The sequence below is a fragment of the Taeniopygia guttata genome, chromosome 17, assembly GCF_048771995.1.
Source record: "Taeniopygia guttata chromosome 17, bTaeGut7.mat, whole genome shotgun sequence".
In the NCBI taxonomy this organism is placed as follows: domain Eukaryota; kingdom Metazoa; phylum Chordata; class Aves; order Passeriformes; family Estrildidae; genus Taeniopygia; species Taeniopygia guttata.
In genome coordinates, this window is record NC_133042.1 from 9,183,478 (window position 1) to 9,205,001 (window position 21,524).

General features: G+C 51.5%; 2 protein-coding genes across 23 annotated transcripts in view; one reads left to right on the forward strand and one right to left on the reverse strand.

The window, feature by feature from the left end:
* CAMSAP1 (calmodulin regulated spectrin associated protein 1) overlaps nucleotides 1–3,427 on the forward strand; it is a 33,045-nt gene extending 29,618 nt beyond the window's left edge. For all 6 annotated transcript variants that reach the window (XM_012578382.5, XM_030286656.4, XM_030286651.4 and 3 more), the window contains 4 exons: nucleotides 26–128; nucleotides 474–589; nucleotides 845–963; nucleotides 1,242–3,427. In XM_012578382.5, the coding sequence (XP_012433836.5) occupies nucleotides 26–128; nucleotides 474–589; nucleotides 845–963; nucleotides 1,242–1,544 (641 nt within the window). In that variant the 3' untranslated portion in view covers nucleotides 1,545–3,427. The remainder of the gene's footprint in view (nucleotides 1–25; nucleotides 129–473; nucleotides 590–844; nucleotides 964–1,241) is intronic.
* A 3,405-nt stretch (nucleotides 3,428–6,832) lies between these two features.
* Nucleotides 6,833–21,524, reverse strand: part of KCNT1 (potassium sodium-activated channel subfamily T member 1) — a 75,557-nt gene continuing 60,865 nt past the window's right edge. For 6 of the 17 annotated variants that reach the window (XM_030286657.4, XM_030286663.4, XM_030286669.4 and 3 more), the window contains 16 exons: nucleotides 21,316–21,465; nucleotides 20,426–20,664; nucleotides 18,708–18,924; nucleotides 18,292–18,397; nucleotides 18,042–18,214; nucleotides 17,772–17,843; nucleotides 17,369–17,503; nucleotides 17,059–17,170; nucleotides 16,677–16,778; nucleotides 16,496–16,579; nucleotides 16,063–16,191; nucleotides 15,725–15,745; nucleotides 14,616–14,919; nucleotides 13,001–13,063; nucleotides 10,500–10,584; nucleotides 6,833–10,123 (listed from right to left, as the gene is read on the reverse strand). In XM_030286657.4, the coding sequence (XP_030142517.4) occupies nucleotides 10,003–10,123; nucleotides 10,500–10,584; nucleotides 13,001–13,063; nucleotides 14,616–14,919; nucleotides 15,725–15,745; nucleotides 16,063–16,191; nucleotides 16,496–16,579; nucleotides 16,677–16,778; nucleotides 17,059–17,170; nucleotides 17,369–17,503; nucleotides 17,772–17,843; nucleotides 18,042–18,214; nucleotides 18,292–18,397; nucleotides 18,708–18,924; nucleotides 20,426–20,664; nucleotides 21,316–21,465 (2,113 nt within the window). In that variant the 3' untranslated portion in view covers nucleotides 6,833–10,002. Of the gene's footprint in view, nucleotides 10,124–10,499; nucleotides 10,585–13,000; nucleotides 13,064–14,615; nucleotides 14,920–15,724; nucleotides 15,746–16,062; nucleotides 16,192–16,495; nucleotides 16,580–16,676; nucleotides 16,779–17,058; nucleotides 17,171–17,368; nucleotides 17,541–17,771; nucleotides 17,844–18,041; nucleotides 18,215–18,291; nucleotides 18,398–18,707; nucleotides 18,925–20,425; nucleotides 20,665–21,315; nucleotides 21,466–21,524 lie in introns of those variants that run through there. The other 11 variants (XM_030286661.4, XM_002188209.7, XM_030286670.4 and 8 more) reach the window with 8 other exon arrangements.

The window sequence follows — 21,524 nt, forward strand, 5'->3', positions numbered from 1 at the left end:
TGACATTTTCTCTCCTGTTTTGTAGCTGATAATCTGAGCAGTGCTCAGTCTGGTTCCAGTCTGTCTTTGGCCTCAGCAGCAACAACTGAGCCTGAAAGTGTTCACTCTGGTGGCACTCCCTCACAGAGGTACAGCCAGGTTCTCTTGGGTTTCTCTGGTCCTGGGGGATGGAACAGTTTTGGCCTTCAGTGCTGTTTGCTTCACCTCACTGGCAGAGGGGCACAGTCAGCATTGCTGAATTCATCTGGTTTTTGTGGCTGCCAACTGCAGTGTTCTGTACAATCTTGCAATTTTGTTTTGTTTTCTCCCAGAGGAGTCAGAGTTTTGCTTTGATTTCTAGCAAGAAGAATCTGACTGTTCTGGAATGGATAAGAGAATATTTTGTTCCATTCAGGGACAACAGCATTTATGTGAGATTACAGGGCCAAACCCCAAAATCTTGGCATATAATTTTTAATTTATTTCCCTCCCAGAGTTGAATCCATGGAGTCCTTACCCATTCTGAGCAGAAATCCCAGCAGAAACACAGAGAGAGACTGGGAGAATGCTTCCACAGCATCTTCTATTGCTTCAGTGGCAGAATACACAGGTACCTTCTTTGTTTTAGTTTAGTTTCCTTCTGTTTCATTTGTTTTGTTCATTTATTATGAATCCCAGGAAGACCTCTGATGTGTTTCATGTTATTTTTGAGACGTTGTCAGGTATATTTTGTTCTACTTAATATCTCTAAAATAAGTCACTCTAGAAAAAATAATGAGTTTTTTTTTCTTTTTTTCACTTTGAATGAAAATCTTTGTGTTCATAAGTGTAAGGCAGATAATTATGACTTATTTATCTTCCTTAGGTCCAAAATTATTTAAGGAACCCAGCAGCAAATCCAACAAACCCATTATTCACAATGCTATATCCCACTGCTGTCTTGCTGGAAAAGTGAATGAACCACATAAGAATTCAATATTAGAGGTAAACATTGAAATTATTAATGCACTCTCAATCCCATGGGTCTGTAATGCTGATTCCATAATCCCAGTACTGTACAGTGTGAATTCCATTCCCTGTCATGTGGCTGTGGAGAGCATTTTTGCTTTCCACGTGGAAAACACAATTCTGTATTAAAAGTTCTGCTTTTAGGTTTATAAAGGGACTGGAAAATTATGTTAAGAGGAACAACTATTCATCTTAATGAATTAATGGCATGATTCTCCCAGTGAGCAGCCCCTGAGCCTGGTTGTTTTTTGCAGGAGCTGGAGAAGTGCGATGCCAACCACTACATCATCCTGTTCCGCGACGCCGGCTGCCAGTTCCGAGCACTTTACTGCTACTACCCCGACACGGAGGAGATCTACAAGCTCACTGGGACAGGGCCAAAGAGCATCACCAAGAAAATGATTGATAAACTCTATAAGTACAGCTCGGACAGAAAACAGTTTAACGTGATCCCAGCCAAAACCATGTCTGTGAGCGTGGATGCTCTCACCATCCACAACCACTTGTGGCAGGCCAAGCGACCCGCGGTGCCAAAGAAGAGCCAGACTCGGAAATGACACCCAGCTCCTGGGGAGAAGGTTGGCTCACTGGGATTGCATTGAGAGAAGACATGTTTACCATTTTCCTCCAGTTTGGTATGAAATGTGCAGAACCATAGACATTTTTTAAGAAGCTTCGGGACAGAGAGCCGTGGATGCAAGTTCTTGAGGATGAAGGAACGTTGCCAGTGTTTTTTATGAATGATGAATCTGCTGTTACACCCAATGCTAACTACTGTGGCTTTCAGCTGACGAGGGACTGTGCATGTAGCAAGATCTTGAACAAGTGGATTTCCTTTTACTTGAAGCTTTTCATCGGTACAAATTGGGAATAATTTAATTCGCTTTCCTCTCCACCTCATTCCCTCCTTTTTCCTGGCATTCTTAAAAGTTGGCAAGCTCTGAACTTGGGTAGAAGGATTGAACAGATCTTGGGTGAAGTGCTTTGGGTTTGGTTTGGTTTTTTAAACAGTCTTTAGGGAAATCTTCCTTTCAGACCTTTTTGAGGAACTGTTGAATACATCCAGTTGTTGTACTGTACCTACTGCCAACGTGCTCTCAGATTTCTGAAAAAAGCCCCAACTTGTGCTGCTCAGAACAGAGTTTACTTGCAGGATCTGTGTAGAATAAGCATTGCAAGGATTGCAAAAGCCAGTCTTTTTCTAAAAAACAAATATAAAAAATGTTCACAAATGTAAAAGATCTCTGGAATACAATCATGAAGAGGCATAACAGGTGCTATTAGCTGGAATGTGCCTGGCTGACACTTAAGGCAAGCTGAATGGAGCCCAGTTTCTGATTTCAGTTTCAGGTAGTGTCCTAAAGATTTGTTTGCTTTAATAAAGGTGGATGCTGGTAGGTATAGAACATTTCCACTCTGAGCACGCTACTCCTGTACGATGGTGCACTTAATGATCACAGATTTTAATGTTTTTATTACATCATGAAATGTAATTCTACTTTCTTTGTCCTGTCTTTATTCTGAATGAGCAGCATGCTCTACAATGAAGAGTGTGTTATGTTTTTTATTTTGGGTGATATATTAATATATATTGATTTGTTTTTCTCATTTGAAAGCAATTTTTAAAAAGAGACATTTGCATTTGTTTCAAAAGCCCAAATAAGTCGAATGGCTTGGATTTCTTTTCATGTTGAAATATTAAATCTTGAGTTATGACCTTAAAAGACTTCGTGTTTTGGCAGATTAAATTTTTGTCTGTGGTAACAGGGTACATTTGCAGTTCCTTTTTTTTTTGTTGGTTTTTTTTTTGTTGTTTTGTTTTTGTTTTTATTTTTAACCACTCCCATGTCTCATTCTTGGCCTCAGCTGGTTCCCAAGTAGGTTTCTGTAGCTATTCCCTAATTAATTTAATTTGCTAACAAGCTCCTGCTCCGTGGGTTTGACACTTATTACCTGCAGCTCCTGTAGGTTCTGATGTGGGTTTGCACATGTTTACTTTTCTTTGAAGTGTTACTTGAATTTGTGTCTCTCGGGTGCAGAAGGTCCTGCCCGTCCTCGAGAGGAACTGAGCTCTAAATCCGGTGTAATTCCTGACCTTGGAGATGATGGAAGGGGCAGAGTTATTGTACATAGGGGATGGGATAAAGTGCTGGCTAGCTAGAGCAAAGTGAAGGTCTTCCAGTGCAGTCTCTCCGTGGTTTTTCCCCTTCCAGGACTCCCTGACTAGGCTGCTGCAACTTTGTAAATTATGTTAGATAGTTTGCTGCTTGTAAATAATTAAAGGCTTTATGGTTTCTAAAGTGCTAAGTATTAAACACCGTCATGAGTGTAACTTTTGTTACCATGCTTTTCATGCTTGTGCTTTATTTCTCACTGTTTGATATTATAAACCATATTTATTTTATGAAACACTGAAATTTAATAAAAATCATTAACTGATTTCCTTTTTATTTCATGTGTACTTTTGTTGGTGTGACACTTCATCCCCTCCAAGAACTAATACACTTTAAAGATGTGCTGCTCTGGTTGGTAAAGCTTCACCTGCATGGAGCTGCAATAACTTTGTGACAAGAGCTTGCAGTGGGCAAGAATGGGACCAAAAAGCTCTCAGAAAATTGGGAAATAGTTTAAGGATTTATTTCATCAGATTCTTGAATCTGTCTGCTGGGGCTCCTTTGATCTGTGCAGTCACTCAGTGGCAGAATTTTGGTAATTTTCTAGTCAGTGTTGAGGTTTGGGTTAAATTGATGGAATTCTGAATTCAGAGGATTTCTGACTGTGGTTTTAGTGCCCTCATGTTTAACCCTTCCCTCCCAAGGACAGAAAATCCTGATGTCCTAATAAAATCCTAATAAGGTGATCTGGACCCTAATAACTTATAAAAATCCCTGTTTAGAAAATGAGGTTTTGTCCTTCCAGGCAGAGCAGAGTGTGAATCCCTGAAATCAGGGAAATGTGTGGGAGTCCCCTGTTCCCTCAGCCCCAGGGGCTGTAAATGGAATTAATTTGGCAGCCTGCAGCTTAAGCTGCTTGTTTGGGTTGGTTTTCCCCAGGATTAGTTGGAGCCAGGGCTGTTCCCTCTCAGCTCTGGCCAAACAAGCAGAACTGGATAAAAACTTCCAGCTGCTCCCAGAGGTTCTGGCTGTGCTTCCTGGGAAGGAGGAGGAAAAATGGGAGCTCTGTCTGTGACCTCTCTCTGTTTCTTACTAACAAATCCCAGAGTGTACATCTTTAAAGTGCTTTCAAGTGCAATTTCTGCCTCTCCAGCTCTGTCCATCAGTCTGTGTGTTCCACGTGCTGTTTGCATCTGTACTTGGTGTGGTTTTGTCCCATTTTCATCCTGCCTCAGGTGGGGGAAGAGTTCAAGCCAAAATAATCTGAATTTGGAAAATACTAACTTACTTTGGAAGCCTTCACCTGCACTGTGAGGGTTGAGGGTGCCAAGAAAATAAAGCTGATTTTTGTCCCCACTGCACTGGAGGCTGTAGTTTGAAGCAAGAATGACAGGAATGAGTTGTCAGGACTTGAATTTTCCATTTCTTTTGCTTTTCCCCCCACAAATCCCCAGAACTGATGACTAGAGCATTGTCAGACCACCCCAAACCCCTCACTTTCTATTTTATTTGATTTATTATTAAAATATAGCAACAAATGAGGTGTCTCCTGTTCCCTCCGAGCTGGCTGCCCTGGGAGTTTGGTCCTGGCCCCACCCTGGAATGGAGCAGTCCTTGTGGATGTGGACTAAGCTGCTCTCCGTGCTGTGCTTATCCAATTAAGTGGCTTGCAGTTAATTAGGGGGTTAAATGTAATTAATTTTCAGCAGTTGAGGGAGAGGCAGGTGGCTGAGGGGGGTGGGTTTGGGGGTCAGGGGGTCAGTGCTGGGATTCTCCAAGGACATCGCTCCAAAAAGAAGATTTTGGAGAAATTTGGAACCATTTTACTGCTGTTCATCTGCACAACTGAAGAACTGTGGGGAAGATTTTGGGGTTGTATGCTTAAGATAAGTGAAATTTTACTAAATAAAGTTCTTCAGGCCAGGTCAAAATTGGAATATTCATATGGTCCATTATAATTAAGTGTATTTTCCACAATGCATTGAAAATTTTACAATTAATTCCAGGCTACCACTCAGACATTGGACTTCTTTTACCATATAGCAAGTAAAAAAAATAATTATAGGTTTTTAAATTTTGTTATTCTAAAAAGAAAATATTTCCCTGAGGTTTCTGTTACAGGTTTGTTAAGGCTTGGTTTGATTTTAGAGGGTTTGAAGATTTCAAGTTTCCCGTGGGTCTATGAAAAAATGCATTTTTACTCTTCTGCTGAGAGTGGTAAGTTCAGCTCTTCTTTGAAAAAATTAACCCAAATTTTTAAGGAAAATCCCATTCCAGAACTGGAATTTTATGTCCCTTCCTTCTCCAGCCTGTGCTGAGCATGGGTACGTTCCTGTTGTAGAAATTACAGGGTGGATTTAATTTGCTTGTCTGTGCTAAATATAAATTCACTTTTATCTTGGTGCTGAAATCCTGTCATAGTTTTCTGATCCATCCCTCTGAACTTGTTAGGAAATAACACATTTATTGTAGTGAGGGAAAAAAAACCTCTGGGGAAGTGTGTGCAGCAGGAATCATGAAATATTCAATCTCCAGCATTTGTTAAAATTCAAATGAGGCACTTGAAAGAATAATAAACCTTCCCAAATTATTGTGGCCTTACCTGGAAATCTTAGCAGAAGAAAACCTCTTTATTTTGACTCTGTTTTCCAGGGAATAACCATAAAAACTGAATTTATAGCAAAAATAAAAAATCCTTCCTGGGTTTGGTTTCCTTTTTGTTTCCCAGCTACACCAACCCCATTATTTTGAATTAATATTTTAGTGCTCTAGATTTTTTTTCTCTGCTACAAGGAGTTTGTAGTGTTAGTATTTGATTCTCCTCAACTGGGGCAAATATTTGAATGAATTTTTGGTTATTTTGCAGGTTTTTTTCCCTTTCTTTTCTGTGTCTGTTGCTGTGGAAGGCAGAACAACAGGAAAATGAAAAATCCACTGCTGGGAAGTGCTGAAATCTCCTTGTGCAGAGCATTAAATCCTGTTCTGCAGCTTGCATGGGTTTTAGGCAGTGAGAGCTGCTCTTGGTGGTGTTAAAATCACCTTATTTTGGGTGTAATCATTGCAATTTGGATGTCCTGGAAAATCAAGAGGATTTTGTTCTCCATGTACAGCTTTGTCTGGTTTAAAGCCAATAATTAAAAAGTCATTTAGCAGGGCCTTGGCTTCCTGCTCTCCTTTTACTTCCAACTTCCTCACGTGTATGTTCAGCCCAGAATTATTTTCCCTATTTAAGGGATATTGTTTATGTCCTTCTGTGTGATTTTAAATAAATAGATTTTTACAGTATTTGCCTAAAAGGCTGAATAAAAACCATCTCTGCTCACCTGTATTTGATGTCCAAGCTAAAATCTTTGTGTATGAGCGTAGCATGCTCTAGAAATTTTGGGATCTTCCCTGAAAAATCTTGGAAACTTTGGAGCCAGTGACAAATTTTGAAGTGTTGGGAGGTAGAAGAACATGTACTGAATCTTGACTAAACATCAGTTTTAAAAAACCAAACCCTTAAATACCTACAAAATTTAATGCATTTATTAAACCATAGAAATTAGGATTAAATAAATGAATTAAATAATCTTTAAAAGCTTCTCTACCAGAAACCTGAAGGCACAAAGAGTTTGAAAATGAAGTTAAAAAATAAAGTTGGGAAGAGCTGCCTTGAGCCTCAGCTTAAACCACATTTTCCTACAGATTTTAAACCAGACTCTGAAAAACAGAAAAATCAGACAGCAGTGTCTCCTGTTGCTGCATGCAGCTCTTTTATTTTCATTTATCTTTACAGAAATGTGAAGCATCTTCACAAGAATTGTACAAAACCCTCTCCCCTTGGTGGCTGCATCCCAGCAGAGCAGCTCCCGGAATTCGGTCTCCGAGAGGAAAGACGGGAGTTGCTGTTGCTGATAAAAATCCATGCAGGAGCTGAGCTTGGAATAAAACTGTCCTGTTCTATAGAGGTTAAATAAAAAGGGGGATAACAGGAAATAAATGTACTCATAACATTGGTTGGAGTAGTTGAGTTTAATGCAGGATATGTGGATTTAGTCCATATTGAGCGTATCAAACCGTAGTGGACACGGAACATGCGCCGGAGCCGCTGCTGGAAAACCCCAAAACATCCCAGCTGTCCTCGTTTCTGCATCCCCCAGGGCCTGCCAGGTCTCTGCATTGGAACACAACTATTTCCTCCAGAAAATGGGATTTTTCCATGGTTGGAAGCAGTAGCCATTCTCCTGTTCCCATGGAAGCTCCTTGTGGGCTCTTTCAGCGGCAGGAGCGACTCTTTGTCGCTGCATCAACGTTTCCAGGACCATTAGAAAAATAAACTGCTTTTGTTTTTACATTAGTATTGTAACTGAGGCTAAGGAATTAGAAAAATGAAGCCTTGCTTCTCAGCCTTGCATTGCCCACAGGTGAGTATTTACAGGGCTTTCCCCATCCCATGGGAAGGTGGGCTGGAAATTTACACCAGAGAAGGAACCCGAGGGTTTGTACACGGAGCTTCCGTTGCAAATACGGGGATTTTGTACACCGAACAAACAGAAGCATTGTCAAAATACAGGAATATCAAGGGCATTTTGATAATATCACAAAGCACACAGAGGCTTCAGTCCTTTTGGTGTGTGGTTTCCTCTTGGGATCGTTTTCCCCTTGGATTAAGGGCAGGGAGGAGCTGTGGGGGGACCCAACACCACGGTCAGTGGAGCCTCTGGAACACAGACCCTGGCCACAAGGCTGACCTGGCTGCTCAGGGCTGTGGGGGGTGAAATTTTAACTAAATCAAGGGTTTTGAAAAGAAATTTAACTTTCTTGCCATAGGAGGGTTGAGCTGAGGAGCTGCACTCGCTTCCCTGCGCTCTCACCCACAGCTCACAGCCAAGCAAACAAAAAAATAATAAAAATGTTCTCAGTAAATATATTCAAATAGTCACATCTTTTGTTTTATTTGGGGTCTGGGCTTTTGTTTGTTTGCTGGTTTATTTATTTTTTTTTTAATGTGTAATACTTCTTTGTTCCACTCTCCCTTGAAAGCAAAGTGGGGTTTGGAAAATGATCCATATTAAATGGATCTTAAATCCAGCCACACTCCACACTGAGCATCCTGAGATTTCAAGTTAGCACAGAGCCCATGTGTCCTTTTGTACTTCAACCACACCCACTTCTTAGCCTACAATTCCTTTTTGCCATTTTTAAATGACAGATTTGGCACGTGAAGCTGCAAACAGAAATAGAACATTGTGCCTGCCTTAACCAAACAGATCCAAAACCAATCATTAAAAATCCATCAAAACAACCCAAAAAAGCTTTAAAGACAGTTCTGTTTGTGCCCACAGCTCAGTGGGGTGGGAGGGGTGCACTCACTGCTTTTACCTGTGGTACCTCAATGAGCCTGGGATTGCCACCACTCAGGGGCTGGCACTTCAGGAAAAAACAACAATTAAAAAAAATAGAAAAAAAAATAGCCCCCAATAAAAAAAAAAGAAAAAAGGACCCCAAACCTTATCCAGGCACAGCAGGTCTCTCTCAACCCCCTCTCAAGGCAATGCCAGCCTCGGCACTGGGCATCTCTGTTCCCCCTCAAGGCCACAGGCAGGATGGGCAGCACATCCCCATAGGCTGGGGCATCTCCCCATCTATTTAAAACTCACTTAAATCAGGTTTTGGCTTGTTTTCTATTTTTGTTTTCTTTGTAAACATTGATTGGGGTGCATTGGGGAGCAAACAGTGAATGTTAATGGCAATAAACCATTCAGCTGGCAGCGAGTGCAGGAAGCTGATGGGATTTCATGGCCATGTTGTACTTTAAAAGCTCCTTGCTAAAAAAAAGAAAAGGCCACATTAGAACTGTAAGATATGAACCTAAAAGTACAGAAAGTAAACGACTCAGTTTTTCACCTGGCAATCAAATCAACCCTTTCCACATGGATGTAGAATGTGCAAAAGCAGATGGAGAACACGTCTGGTGTTCGTGGTGGTGCCAGCTCCCTGCAGGTTGGGGGGATGCTCATGCACCGCTGCTGTGGGGGAAACTGGGGCATGGGGGGCACAGAGCCGAGCAGGGGGGCTGCAGCTGCCAGGGGGCACAGGCAGAACCTGCTGCCTTGGTGGTGTCACCGAGCTGTGACCACGGGGAGGGGAAGGACACTGCTGGGACCACAGAGTGCCCTGGCCAGTGGGGAAAGGGCGAGTGGAGCCACCAAAGCACCACTGGCCAGCCCAGCCCGTCCTCCCCGGACAAACATCCCCAAATCCCCCAGGCAGCTCAGCTCCAGCAGCAGCACAGAGGGACACAAACCTGTGGCTCTGAGGCACTGCCACAGAGCTAGCCCAGCGCTCCGTCCCCTGGGCTTGGTGTGCTTTGGGTTGTGCCCTGTCCCCTCCATCCCATGTGTCCCACAGCCACCAGAGTCCTCACACAGCGCCTGGCACGGCTGCCCAGAACAGAAACCCAGCAGAGGATGAAGAACATGGGTTGGGTGAAAGAGCAGAAATTTGGGAACCCTGGGGGACATCTGGCGAAGGAGGAGGAGGAAGAGGAGCAGCGTTTTGGTGCAGTTTTACTCTTTTTGGTCTTCACCAACCTGCACCATCCAGGCCGATACCAAGCACAGCCCTGCTCCCCGGGGGCCACCAACATCTGGGCTCAGCCACATCCCACCAGCACCAGCGAAGACTTTCTCACTAGTTGCGGTATTGGTATAAAAAGTTAAAATCTCCGGGGCGCACGGCCACCGGCTGTGGCGTGTCTGTGCTCTCCATCCCCAGGGCTGGCCGTGCTCTCCATCCATCCCCAGGGCTGGCCGTGCTCTCCATCCATCCCCGGGGCTGGGGGTGCTCTCCATCCATCCCTGGGGCTGGCCGTGCTCTCCATCCCCACGCCCGGAGCCCTGGGGCGCTCGGGGGCCGCTCACAGCTGGGTCTCGTCGCGCGTTTCGGGGTTGCTGGAGCCCAGCTTGTTGCTGCAGCTGCTCTTGCGGCTGTGGCCATCGTTGGCCACGTGGGCCAGCGGGTCGGAGCGGATCAGGTACCTGCAGGACACAGCCGGGTCACGCTGCTGGAATGTCCCCAGTTCCCCCTGGAATGGAGGCCAGGACATGCAAGGGTGCCCCGTGGAGAGCACGGCAGTTGTTTGAATGAAGGGCGTTATATTATAAATAATATAATAAATAATCAGCAGTTATTCCTCAGCTGCTCAGTGGCCAAAGCCAAAGGAAAATCCCACACTGCCCGTGGGAGCTAAGATGGGGCTGGGGTGGTTTGAGTTCTGCTCAGGAGCACAGGGAGTTGGAACGGACTGGGAAGGAGGCAAAAGCTGTGGGTATTTATGAGAAATCCTGGGAAACAACGGGATGGGGGCAGCTCATGGCACCGGGGCACTCTGGGGACAGGTGAGGTGACACTTACACGATGTCGTTGAGCTCCAGCCGTGTGTCCGGGGGCGGGTTGATCAGGACGTAGGACAGGGTGTTCTGGTGGTCGTTCATCTCATCTGCAAGAGGAGGGGCAGGGCTGGTGAGGGAGGGACACCCCCACAGACACCCCAACAGGCAAGGTGGCAGATCCCATCCAGGCAAATGGGTCCCTCCGCCAGGAGAAGCCGTGGGCAATGTCGCTGCCACCAGGAGGGCACCAAGAATGTTGCTGCCACCTCCCTCCTCACCTCCCCAGGCTCTCCCCACCACAGCACGGCCCAGGGGACTGGCAGAGGTCACTCTCCAGAGTCCCCACTCCCTCCCCAGAGATAAAGTGAGATGTCTTACCTTGGTGCAGTGCAAAAGAGGGAACAGGTTAGTCCTGCTGTGTCAGGTACAGCACAAGTCCAACCACGGGCTCAGGGCAGCTGAACCCCCCCGGGGCCGCCCCAATGCTCTGCCCACCTCTCCCCTTCAATTAGTGCATTTTGCACCATCCAGGCCCAGGATTAGTCCAGGGATTGCTCCTGTCCCCTGCCCAGGGGAAATCGCCTCTGTGGACTTTCAGAGCCATCGATGCCATTTTGGGGATGGCTCTAAACCACAGTGACCTCCCAGGGGGGGCTCGGGGCCACCACGAGCAGCACCCACGGGGGCAAACAGGGGGGTCTCGGTGATGGGGGGCCCTGTGCTCCCCGAAATAGCCAAGAACAAGATCATGGTGAGATGGATGGGGTGCGAGGCTGCGGGTGCCAGGGAGGGGTGGAAGCTGCGACAGGTGACACCATTTCCAGACAGGGTGATGGGGTGTGGATGGACAGGCGGGAAGGGGACGGACAGACGGACACCGGGGCAGCATGAGGAGCACGGGGGGACACCAGCTCGCTGCAAGGCTTGGCACTGGGACACTTCTCCAGGCTTTTGGAAAGGCCCCTCTGAGGCACAAATGGAGCTGCTTTGGGGGCAGCAGGAGCAGGACCCGGCACTGGGATGGGTGTTAACTCCAGGCTGCTCCTGTGGCCTGTCCTGCTGCTTCCACCACCCCTCCCTGCTGTCCCCCAGTCAGAGGCTGCCCTGCCCCGTGGTGGGCACAGCCTCAGCAATGCCAAGGGGTGCCAGCTCACCCTGGCACGGGGCTGAATCTGCTTTTCTCCAGCCCTCAGATGCCAGCACAGGAATGCAGACAGCTTCCTCCCGAGGTGTCCTTGCCAGGGCACACCCAGACCAGCCCCGGGGCATCCCCAGGGCTGTGCCACATCCAGTGGTGCTTGCAGGGGGACAGCAGACCCGTGTGCTGCTGCTCAGACACGTCCCTGTCACCTCTGGGCCCACAGAAGGTGCTGCAGCCAGGGGGACCCGGGAGATGCTGCTGGGACCCCCAGGCTGTGCCAGGGTGTCCTGCCCTGGAGCCACCAGGGCATTTTGGCCATCCCAGTGCTCAGCCTTACAGGGAGACAGGGGTGGGGTGGCAATGCCGGGGCTAGGGTGGCACACAGACCCTGGGACCCGACGGGACACACGGGGCTGGACATGACAGGGAGGTGGGGACGGGCTCTGGCTCTGGGCAGGTTTCCCTGCCCCATGGAAGTTTCCTGACCCCATGCAGCCAAGCCAGGCCCTGCTGAGCACACCGAGTATATTGCTGCACCTCCACTGCCCCGGGCAATATACTCTGCTGGCCTTCCATGAGCCCCTGCTGGGGCTGCCCGGCTGATGGAGGACACACTTTGTAAGGAAAATGCCAACGTTTCACCTTAAGCCGGGCTAGTGAAGCCAAAAATGAAGCTGGGATGGGCCTTTGCTAATCTTGGGGTTGCTGAGGTAAAAAAGATCCTTTCCAGGGCATGTTCCATGCGGTGTAAAGGTGAAAAAAAGATGGGAAAAGCTGGTGGTCCCACAGAGCCCCACAAGGTGCCCAGGGTGGCTGCAGCACCAATGGCCCCTGTGGCTACTGCTGCTGCCCTGGGCTGAGCCCAGCACCCCTGGTCAGAAAATGGGGTCTTCTAATGCTAGAGAGGGGTCCAGGAAGGCAAACCAAGGGGTGCAAAGGGATTTTGAAAGCGCTGCCTTGCCCTGGACTGACCCAGCAGGAGCTCCAGCATCTCATCACAACATGCACGGGCAGCTCTGCTGCAGCTGAACCCTTCCTTGTCCCCTCCTCAAGCTGCCAGTGGCTGCACAGCCCAAAACCCCCTCACGGAGCCGTGGAGGGAGGGTTTTGTTAAAGCAAGCCAAGGGCTGTGGTTTCCCTGTAGGAATTCTGCTAAAAAAGGGTCCCTGAGGTTTCTGTCTCCCTGATCTGGCAGAGACCTGAGCTTGCATCACCACCACAGGACACTGATTGGTTTTCCAACGCCACCCAACAAATTAGTGCTGAAAGCTCGGGGATCTAAGGTGAAAACTGGCAAGGGTGAGGTTTGGGCTTAGCTGGCATGATCTTGTTGTACGCTGCACGCCATGAGTCACGGGGGACTCCCAGGGAAAGGGAATTACCTTGCAAATATCCCAGGTTTACCCGATTCATCACATCACTGGCTGTTAAATTTGCTACATCCTCTACAGAACATACAGGGAAAGGCACAGACATAAACAGAGAGAGAGAGAGAGGTCAGCAAGCCATGGTTTGGCAAATATCAGAGACGAGCTCCTGCGCTGCAGCGATAACGTGAGCAAAAGAAAAAGGAAAGGGGCAGAAGGCAGAGCAATGTTTGTCCACGGGTGTCCAGACACTGACGGTGACACGAGGTGACAACACACAGTCCCAGCACCGCTGGATGCCCAAGGAGCTGCTGGTCCCCATGCTGTTCCCTGTGTCCCTGCCCTCTACCCCCCACACTGTTTGCTTCAACCAAAATTAGCCAGGACAAGGATGCCAGCCCTGACCTGACCCCAAGCTGTGCCCCAAGCCTCACCCAGGCCAGACAGCCCCCTGGAGCTATAACAGGAACTGCTGGGACTGGGAATGTAGGGAGAAAAGGAAAGGGGGGCACACCACTGCCTGGCAGTCCCTGTCCTCGCTCCATCCCACCAAAAGCCACCTCTCCTGCCTCTCTCCCTGGGGACGCTGGCAGTGCCCACAGCCACCCCCTGAGCCCCCACTCCAAACCCCTCCTGCACTGCACTCCTGGACATCTTCTCCTCCTCTTTCCCTAAAGACGGGAAAGGAGGAATCCCACCCCCAAAATCCGCTCCCATCCCAGCTGGGGCTCACTGCCAGCCTGAGTGTGGGCAGGGGCCAGCACGGGGTGGACGGACACTCCTGGAGGATGGAGCAAGCAAGCAGCAGCACAGGATGGCTTCAAAGAAAGAAAGAAAAAAATAAAAACAAAACAAAACCAAACCAACCAAACAAAGGGAGCTGTGGGCTACAGAGTTTGTCATAACCAAGGGGTGGGAGCTGTCCAGGGGACACAGATGCCAGCACCGACGGGCAGATCGAAGCTTGACGAGAGATGTGGCTGCACAGAGGGACCCTGAGCGCTGTGGCTGCCACAGCCACACACCAGTGCCACACGCAATGAAGCAACTCAGCCCTGCAGCTACCGAAAGGTTTTCCACGGAGAGTTCATGACAGATTAAAGTCCATAACAAAAGGGGGCTGCGCCAGCTGATGGGGTTTGGCCTCTCCCTGCCGACCTACGAGGGCTCTTGGGCACACGGGTTGTGCTGACCTGGGGTCGGGTTGTCCTGAACCACCATCTCTGCGTGGCTGGAAAGTGGGGGACAAACGGGGCCCCGTGCCCCGAGGCTGTGTGGGGACGCTGGGTCCTGCTGCAGGCACCAGGGCCACTCTGCCACTGCCAACTCCTGCCTGGAGCCATCCCAGAGCCCAGAGATGGGGGGTGGGCTGCCTGCAGCTGGCTGGGGTGGCAGGGGAGGGGGTTCTGCGTGGCGGGACCCCAGCCTGGAGCCGCTGGTCTGCACAAGCACAAGCAAGCCGGGGGGATGGGGCGCTGCCGGAGCGCGCCGGGACAGGCTCGGCACGGCGCTGGGGTCAGGCTGGCACAGGGTCAGGCTGGCACGGGTCAGGCTGGCACGGGGTCAGGGTCAGGCTCAGGGTCAGGGTTACCTGAGGAGCCCGCGGGCGGCTCGGCCGGGCGGCACTTACCGTACCCGGTGGTGGGCAAGCCCAGGTGCTTCATACGGTTTTTGACGAGCTCGGACAGCTCCTGCCGCTCGGAGCGCCGGTAGAGGCTGAGGCGCTGCTGGCTGATCCACTCGGCCGTCTTGCTGGAGTGCTTGTTGCCCTTCCTGCTGAGCCGCCGTGCCCACTGCATGCTCTTGCGCCGCAGCAGCGGGTGCTCCGACTGGTCGCTGGAGCACGAGTTCCGGTGGTGGCTCGTCTTGATGCCCCAGTGCTCCTTGACGTCCTTGGTGTCCTCGCAGTCCTCAACATTGATTGAGATCTGTGACTAGAAGCCCAGCAGGTCACGCGGGATGGGGGGTGGCCGAGAGGGGTTTGGCCTGTGCCTGGCAGGGTGGGATGTCTCCCACGGGGTGGGTCCTTCCTCTGACCCAAATGGGCTCTCCCAGCACTTCGTCTCTGCACTGCAAGAGCTGCCGGGCCGGCAGATTTCACAGAATCCCAGAGTGGTTTGGACTGGAGGGAGCATGAAGCTCATCTGGTTCCACTCCTGGCATGGTCCAACAAACCAGGCTGCTCCAAGTCCTGTCCAGCCTGGCCTTGAACTTCCAGGGACAGGGCAGCCACGGCTTCCCTTGGATAAGCTGAGGAGAGCCTTGTGGGCACCTGACACCTCACACAGGATCACCTCTGGGCGTCTGCCCAAGGAACAGCCATGCCCTCATCTTCCTCTCTTCCCTCTTACAGCATCTGTGCTGCCACACGTCTGACCCAGCAATCCCCAGTGGTGAGCAGGAGTTCATTAATGAAGCCTTTTAAAGCATCTCAAGGAGCTGGACTGCGTTTAATTAAATGTCAACTTTCAGCTCCCTGTTACTGCTTCCTTTCAAGCTGAAAACTGAAGGTATTTAAAAGGGACGCCGGCTCCCTCCTTGCCCCGATCCCAGTTAATTACATCAGGGCACTGAGGCTCAGACAGTGTCTCCCTCCCGTGGGGACAGGCAGGGCTGTGCTGGCAGCAGGGCTGAGAGCTGGCACAGAGCACGGGGTGGCTCTCGGTGGCCAGAGGCAGCCCAGGGGTCAGCGGGGGTGTGGGGACAGGGAGGCAGTGGCTGGACGCGAGTGGCACTCACCTGCGCTCGGATGTCGTGGGGCTGCAGCAGGGGAGGAGGAAGGGAAAACCACGAGTCAGTCCAGCAAAGGGGCAGCCCTGCTGTGCCCACCCTGCTCCCCAAGGTGCCCCAAAGAACATCTGCCCGGAGAGAGGGGCACTGACCCTGACCCAGCTGGGGATCCAGGACGCCGCCACCCAGTGCAGCCACTCCAACGAAACGAACACAAAAATTCTCCATCCCCTGTTCTCCCTCCCCACTGCTGCTGCAGCCAGGTCTGAGGTGCACCAGGGACCAACACCCTCCTGGATGCCACCACCAGCAGCCCCTTCCCAGCCTGTGCCAGCAGCGTGCCCTACCTCGGAGGTGGCGAACATGTGCGACTCCGTCCTGTAAATCCCGATGGGGATCTCGGCGCTGGAGGAGCAGAGCTTCTGGAAGAGGCGGCCGTACGTCCGGATCCACAGGTCATCCTCAGTGATCTTCATCTGAGGAACACAGCACCCACATGGACCCCCATGTGCCCCTCGGGCTGCTCCACCACCATCCCAAAAGTGAGCTGGACTCCACAAGAAAATCAGGGGCAATTTCCGACCTCAGCCTTCAAAACAGGGAGTTTGACCCTTGGCAGCTTTTGGTAGCACTGAGGCTCCCCAAAATGGAAGGGAACAATGACCTGGCAATGCTGTCCCACCCCAGTTCTGCAGAAGAGGGGAACCCCAACCCCATGCACAGGGTGACAGATGGCACCAGATCCAGGCCAGTTTCACCCCAAGGGGAGCGGGCACGTACCGCACAGAGGTACCCGGAGCCCGGCGTGGTGTCGAGGCCCAGCAGCAGCCGAGTGATGGTGATCATGTAATCCTTCACGAAGGACTGGGGAGACATTTGGGCAGGAAACCAGGGCGAGGTTTGCTCAGCTGCTCCCTGGGGGACGCCAAGGGGAGGCCACAGCTGCAGGGCTGCGTCTCACCTGGTAGAGCAGCGTGTCCAACATGCTGATGCTGAAGACCCTCCCAGCTGCAAAGGGCAGCCGGAACATGAAGGCCAAGTTGGAACCATTCTCTCGCTCTCTCTGCAAGAAGAAGGGGAAGTTTGAGCTCAAATTGCACAGAAACTTGGAGGATTCATGGCAATGGGAGGGCACAGGTGTAATGTTCCCATGGGTGTGCAAGGAGGAAACCAGGGCAGCATCTTTGCACTGTAGAAAAGGAGGATATTTTTTCTCCATGGAAATGTGTGAGACATGATTGGGTTTCCTGGACATGGGAAAAGCACAGGACTTCGAAGAGCTCCAATGCAGTCAGTCACTGTCAGTGTAGAATTCCCAGGCTGCAGGGACGACCTCCTCTTACCTTTTCTAGCTTGGAAAGGGCCAGAGAGTAACTGTCCTTTGCTCTGAACTGCATGAACCTCATGTTGGAGGGGTGGGTCAGCTCCGTGATGATGCTGAGGCTGGGGAAGAGCCTGCAATGGAAAGAGATCTGTTGTCCTGCAGCTGTCTCAGAGGATTTAAAGCCTGAGGCAGACCACAGCCATGTCTGAGGTCAGAAATAGCTGCTTCCTTCAGCAAACCCAGTGCCAGATGTGTCACACTGTGCGTAGCCACCAGCCCAGGCTCTGGCAGCCTTCCTGGCCTCGTCCCCAGCAGTGGTCACCCCTCACCTGAACATGGTCTGGACGTTGACGATGGTCTTGGCATCTGCCATGTAGTCCTCCTCGGCACTCATGGTGCTCTCCTTGTCCACCACCACCAAGTTGTCGGCGTAGATGATGCCACACTGCAGCAAACTGTCCAGGCTGGGCAGTTCCCAAAGAGAAGAGCGCAGGGTCAGCCCTTGGAAACGACACAGGGAAGCAGCACAGGGGTTCCACGGCGAGCCCAGGCTGCTCCCGACCTGCTCTTCACCTGCTCCCATCTCCCAGGGAGGGGTTGACAACTCGAGAAGCCCAAGGTGGGCTCAGCTCTACGCTACCAACCCTGGGGCTTCTCACGGGGTGACTGAACAGGCTGGGCCGGGGCAAATGCAACAATTCAGGCACGACAGCCGCACATGGAAACACCTACTTGTCAATGGTGCCCTCCATGTAGTAAACCATGGGGAAACAGCAGATGGCCTCCAGAAAGTGGTGCTCAGGCCTGGGGGGAGAGCCACAGAGAGCGAGGTGGTTCAGCACGTCCACGCAGCAAAGACAGACACAAAATCCCAGGGCTGAGCAGCCCAGCACCCGGCGGTGGCACCGCTGCTCCCTCACACTCCCACCCCGCAGCACGAAATGCCCAGGGCAGCACAGGGAGGTTCTGTGGGAGGGAGAACACCCGTGGAGAAGTACTTGCTTGTTGTCCAGCAGCAGCACGATGGGGTTGAGCTCCTTGCGGGAGCGGTAGTACGCCCGCAGCGGGACGATGAAGTTGTAGAGGCCGTTCCCGGCTGTCTCTGCAGAAACGATGATCAGTTTGTTCTTGAACCCGTAGGCTTTGGCGTCCTCGAAGCTGTTGTGCTTGCAGCCCTGCGTGGGACAGCGCAGGGACTCGGTGGGCACGTCCTGGGGGCTCAGCCCCAGGCAGCCCCCCAGCCCCTGCACACCTTGTCCAGCCTCAGGCAGCAGAACGGGGCTTTCTCGGGCAGAAGGTGGCACAGGGTGGGGGAGCTCCCGATGTAGGGCGAGTTTGGGGGGTAGCCCTTCACGTACCTGCAGCAGAGAGAAACCTGTGTGAGGGCACGGGGAGAGCTTTCCATTTATCCAACTCTCCGATGCTGGGGAAAACATTCAACAGCAACACTGCAAAACTGTCCCGCAGCAGCTGGGAATTCCCTGAATATACACATTTAGGAGGGACAGAGTGCTCATGGAGAATCAGGAGGGGCTGAGCCTGAGCTTCCTGGGGCACCATTGAGCACCTGGCACACGCCATGGTGCCGGTGCCTCTGAAACTGGAACAAACTGGGAGCGGCCACAACGAACCAGACAAAGAAATCTCTATTAACAGGGAGCCACTCACTCCACCACCGCCGAGCCCTCCTCGTCCGACTGCGTCATCTCGTCCTCGGACTGGTCGCTGAGGAGGTCGCAGGGCAGCAGGGAGGAGGTGTCAGCCAGCTCCAGCACCGGGGCGATGCTGGGCCGCCGCGTGCCCGAGCCGTTCTCGGCCGGCAGTGCCAGCTTGCTGCTGTTGGCAGGGCGGCACTCGGTGTTCTGCAGGTCCATGGCCACTGTTCCTGGACACAGCAAACACGCTCTAAGTGGGGGAAATGTCACAAAAACCTCCAGTCCCCGAGCCCTGCTCAGGGATGAGGCAGCTCAGCTGATGCTCAACTGTTCGTGGGCACGGGGAGTGCAGGTAAAGCTCTACCCATGTGCAGCATCTCCCCAGGGCTCAGCTGTCCCTGGGGTCTGTCCTTCTCTCCATTCCCCTCACAGCTCCCCGGACAGCTGAACCACTCACCCACCTGCTGCTCCCTGAACTGCCAAACCGGGCTCTGCAGGGGTTTTTGTCATGCTGGTGTATCTCTGAGAGGACAACCCTGCAGCCCAACCCCTGCCCACAGCTCCTCGGGGGCTCTGGGAGACACCAGCCGGGTTAGGAACCACATCTGCCCTTCCCACGGATGTCTTTTTGCCCCAGGGAGAGGCAGACAGGCAGCAATGCCCTCACCCACCTCCCACACCCCTCCTGAGCAGCTCCAGCTCTCAGAATCTCAGAATCCTCTGAGGATTCTGAGAAAGGAACAGGAAAGTCCTCTAAGATTGAACACAACCATTCCCCCGGCACTCTCAACCTGCCACTAAATCAACCAAATGCCACACCTACACATCATTTAAATCCCTCCAGGGAGGATGACTCCCCCACTGCCCTGGGCAGACTGTGCCAATGCTTCACAGCCTTTTCTGTGAAGGAATTTTTCCTGATATCCAACAGGGGACGAGAGACTTCCTCATCCTGTCCTCCAGCAGCTTCCAAAACCCAAACACATCGATGGAGTGTCCCAAGAAGCAGAGCCCTTGGGACACTGCCCTGCTGGCACTCACGTCATTTCTGTCCCTCTCATCACCTCTGCCAAAGGTCCCTCTGCGTAGGAGCTGTGTGACGAGAACCGTGACAAACACGGCTCAGCAAAGCACTCTGAGGCTTGCTGGGGGATAATCTATGCAAATTGCTGCTCAGGAGTACAAATACATAAATTATTTGCCTCAAATATAATGTGCTCGTGTGGCTCAGCTGCTCCAAAACTTGTTCCCCCCAGATACAAGAGGGAAGTAATGACTCATGGTATTTCTCACTTGCACAAATGCACCACTGGCTGCAGAGAGAACTGCGCTCTTCCTCGCTTTGGGAATCATAAATGTGATTTAGGATGTGCCCCGCGGCATTTCTTCTTCCAGCCTTGGAAATAACTGGGGGCTAAATCCAGGCTTGGGGCATTTATGCAAATACCCTTAATGATAATAGGCATCACGAGGTTTAATAATGATATTTGAGCTTGCTGGGAGCACCCAGGGTGCAAGGAAACATGTATTTTACTGGTGAGACGGCTGGGAGAGAGCATGGAAAGAGCTTTTTGGGGAGGGGGGGAGCATGGCAAGGAGCATGTAAAACACAAAATAAACCCAAAACCACAAAATAAACCCAAACACGGGGGAGGAAACGAACCCAAACGTGAGGGAGGTGATGGGGTGGGGTGTGCCAGCTCCTGCTGCCCCCCGAGCCCCCCGACTCACCCATGCTGGCGATGATGCTGTGCACGGGCAGCCGGGAGGGGCCGTCGTAGCTGCCCCTGCCCGCAAAGCCCTTCTTCTTCTGCTTCTCCTCCTGCTTGAAGATGAAGGCAGAGTTCTCCTCCTTGGTGATGTTGATGTAGAAGCAGGTGTCCGACGCTGCCATGATGTGCCGCGGCCCGGGGTTCAGCAGGATGCTTTTGTTCTCCTCCCTGCGGATGCCGATCAGGCAGACACCGTACCTGTGCCGGGAGCAGGGGCTGAGCATTCCCAAAACCCCCCCCTCGGCGGCATTGTCTGGAGAAAAAACCCTCGGGGACATTGTCCCAGAGTAAAACCCATTGGGGACATTGTCCCAGAGTAAAACCCATTGGGGCATAGTCCCGGAGAAAAATCCCTCGGGACAAAAAACCCCTCGGGGCATTGTCCAGGGGAAAAACCCCCTCGGGGCATTAAAACCCCTCTAGTGCATCAATCCCAGAGAAAAACCCCTCCAAAAACCCCTCCAGGGCATTGTCCCAGAGAAAAACCCCTCCAAAAACCCCTCCGGGGCATTGTCCCAGAGAAAAACCCCTTCTGGGCATTGTCTGGAGAAGAACCCCTCCAAAAACCCCTCGGGGGCATTGCCCTGAGAAAAACATCTCCTGGGCATTGTCCGGAGCAAAACCCCTTGGGGGCATTGTCCTGGAAAAAAAAACCTCACGGCATTATCTGGAGAAAAACCCCTTTGGGGCGTTGTCTCCAGAAAAACCCCTCCAAAAACCCCTCTGGGGCATTGTCCCAGAGAAAAGCCCCTCCAAAAAACCTTCTGGGGCACTGTCCCCACACAAAGCACAGACCCCCAGCCCTGACCCCGGGCATGCAGAGCAGGATCCCCCAGCCCCTGCCCTCACTTCTTGTGGGCGTGGAATGCGGCGTAGGTGAAGCTCTTGCCCTCGTACTCCATGAAGAATTTGCTGTCGCCCATGCGGATGTGATAGACCTCATTGCCCGAGCAGCGCCCGTACATCCGCTGCCACTGCTCCGGGGACTCCTGGCCCTCCCTGCAGGCACGGCAGTGTCAGGAGGGATCCCAGGGGTGGGATGGGACCCCCAGGGGTGG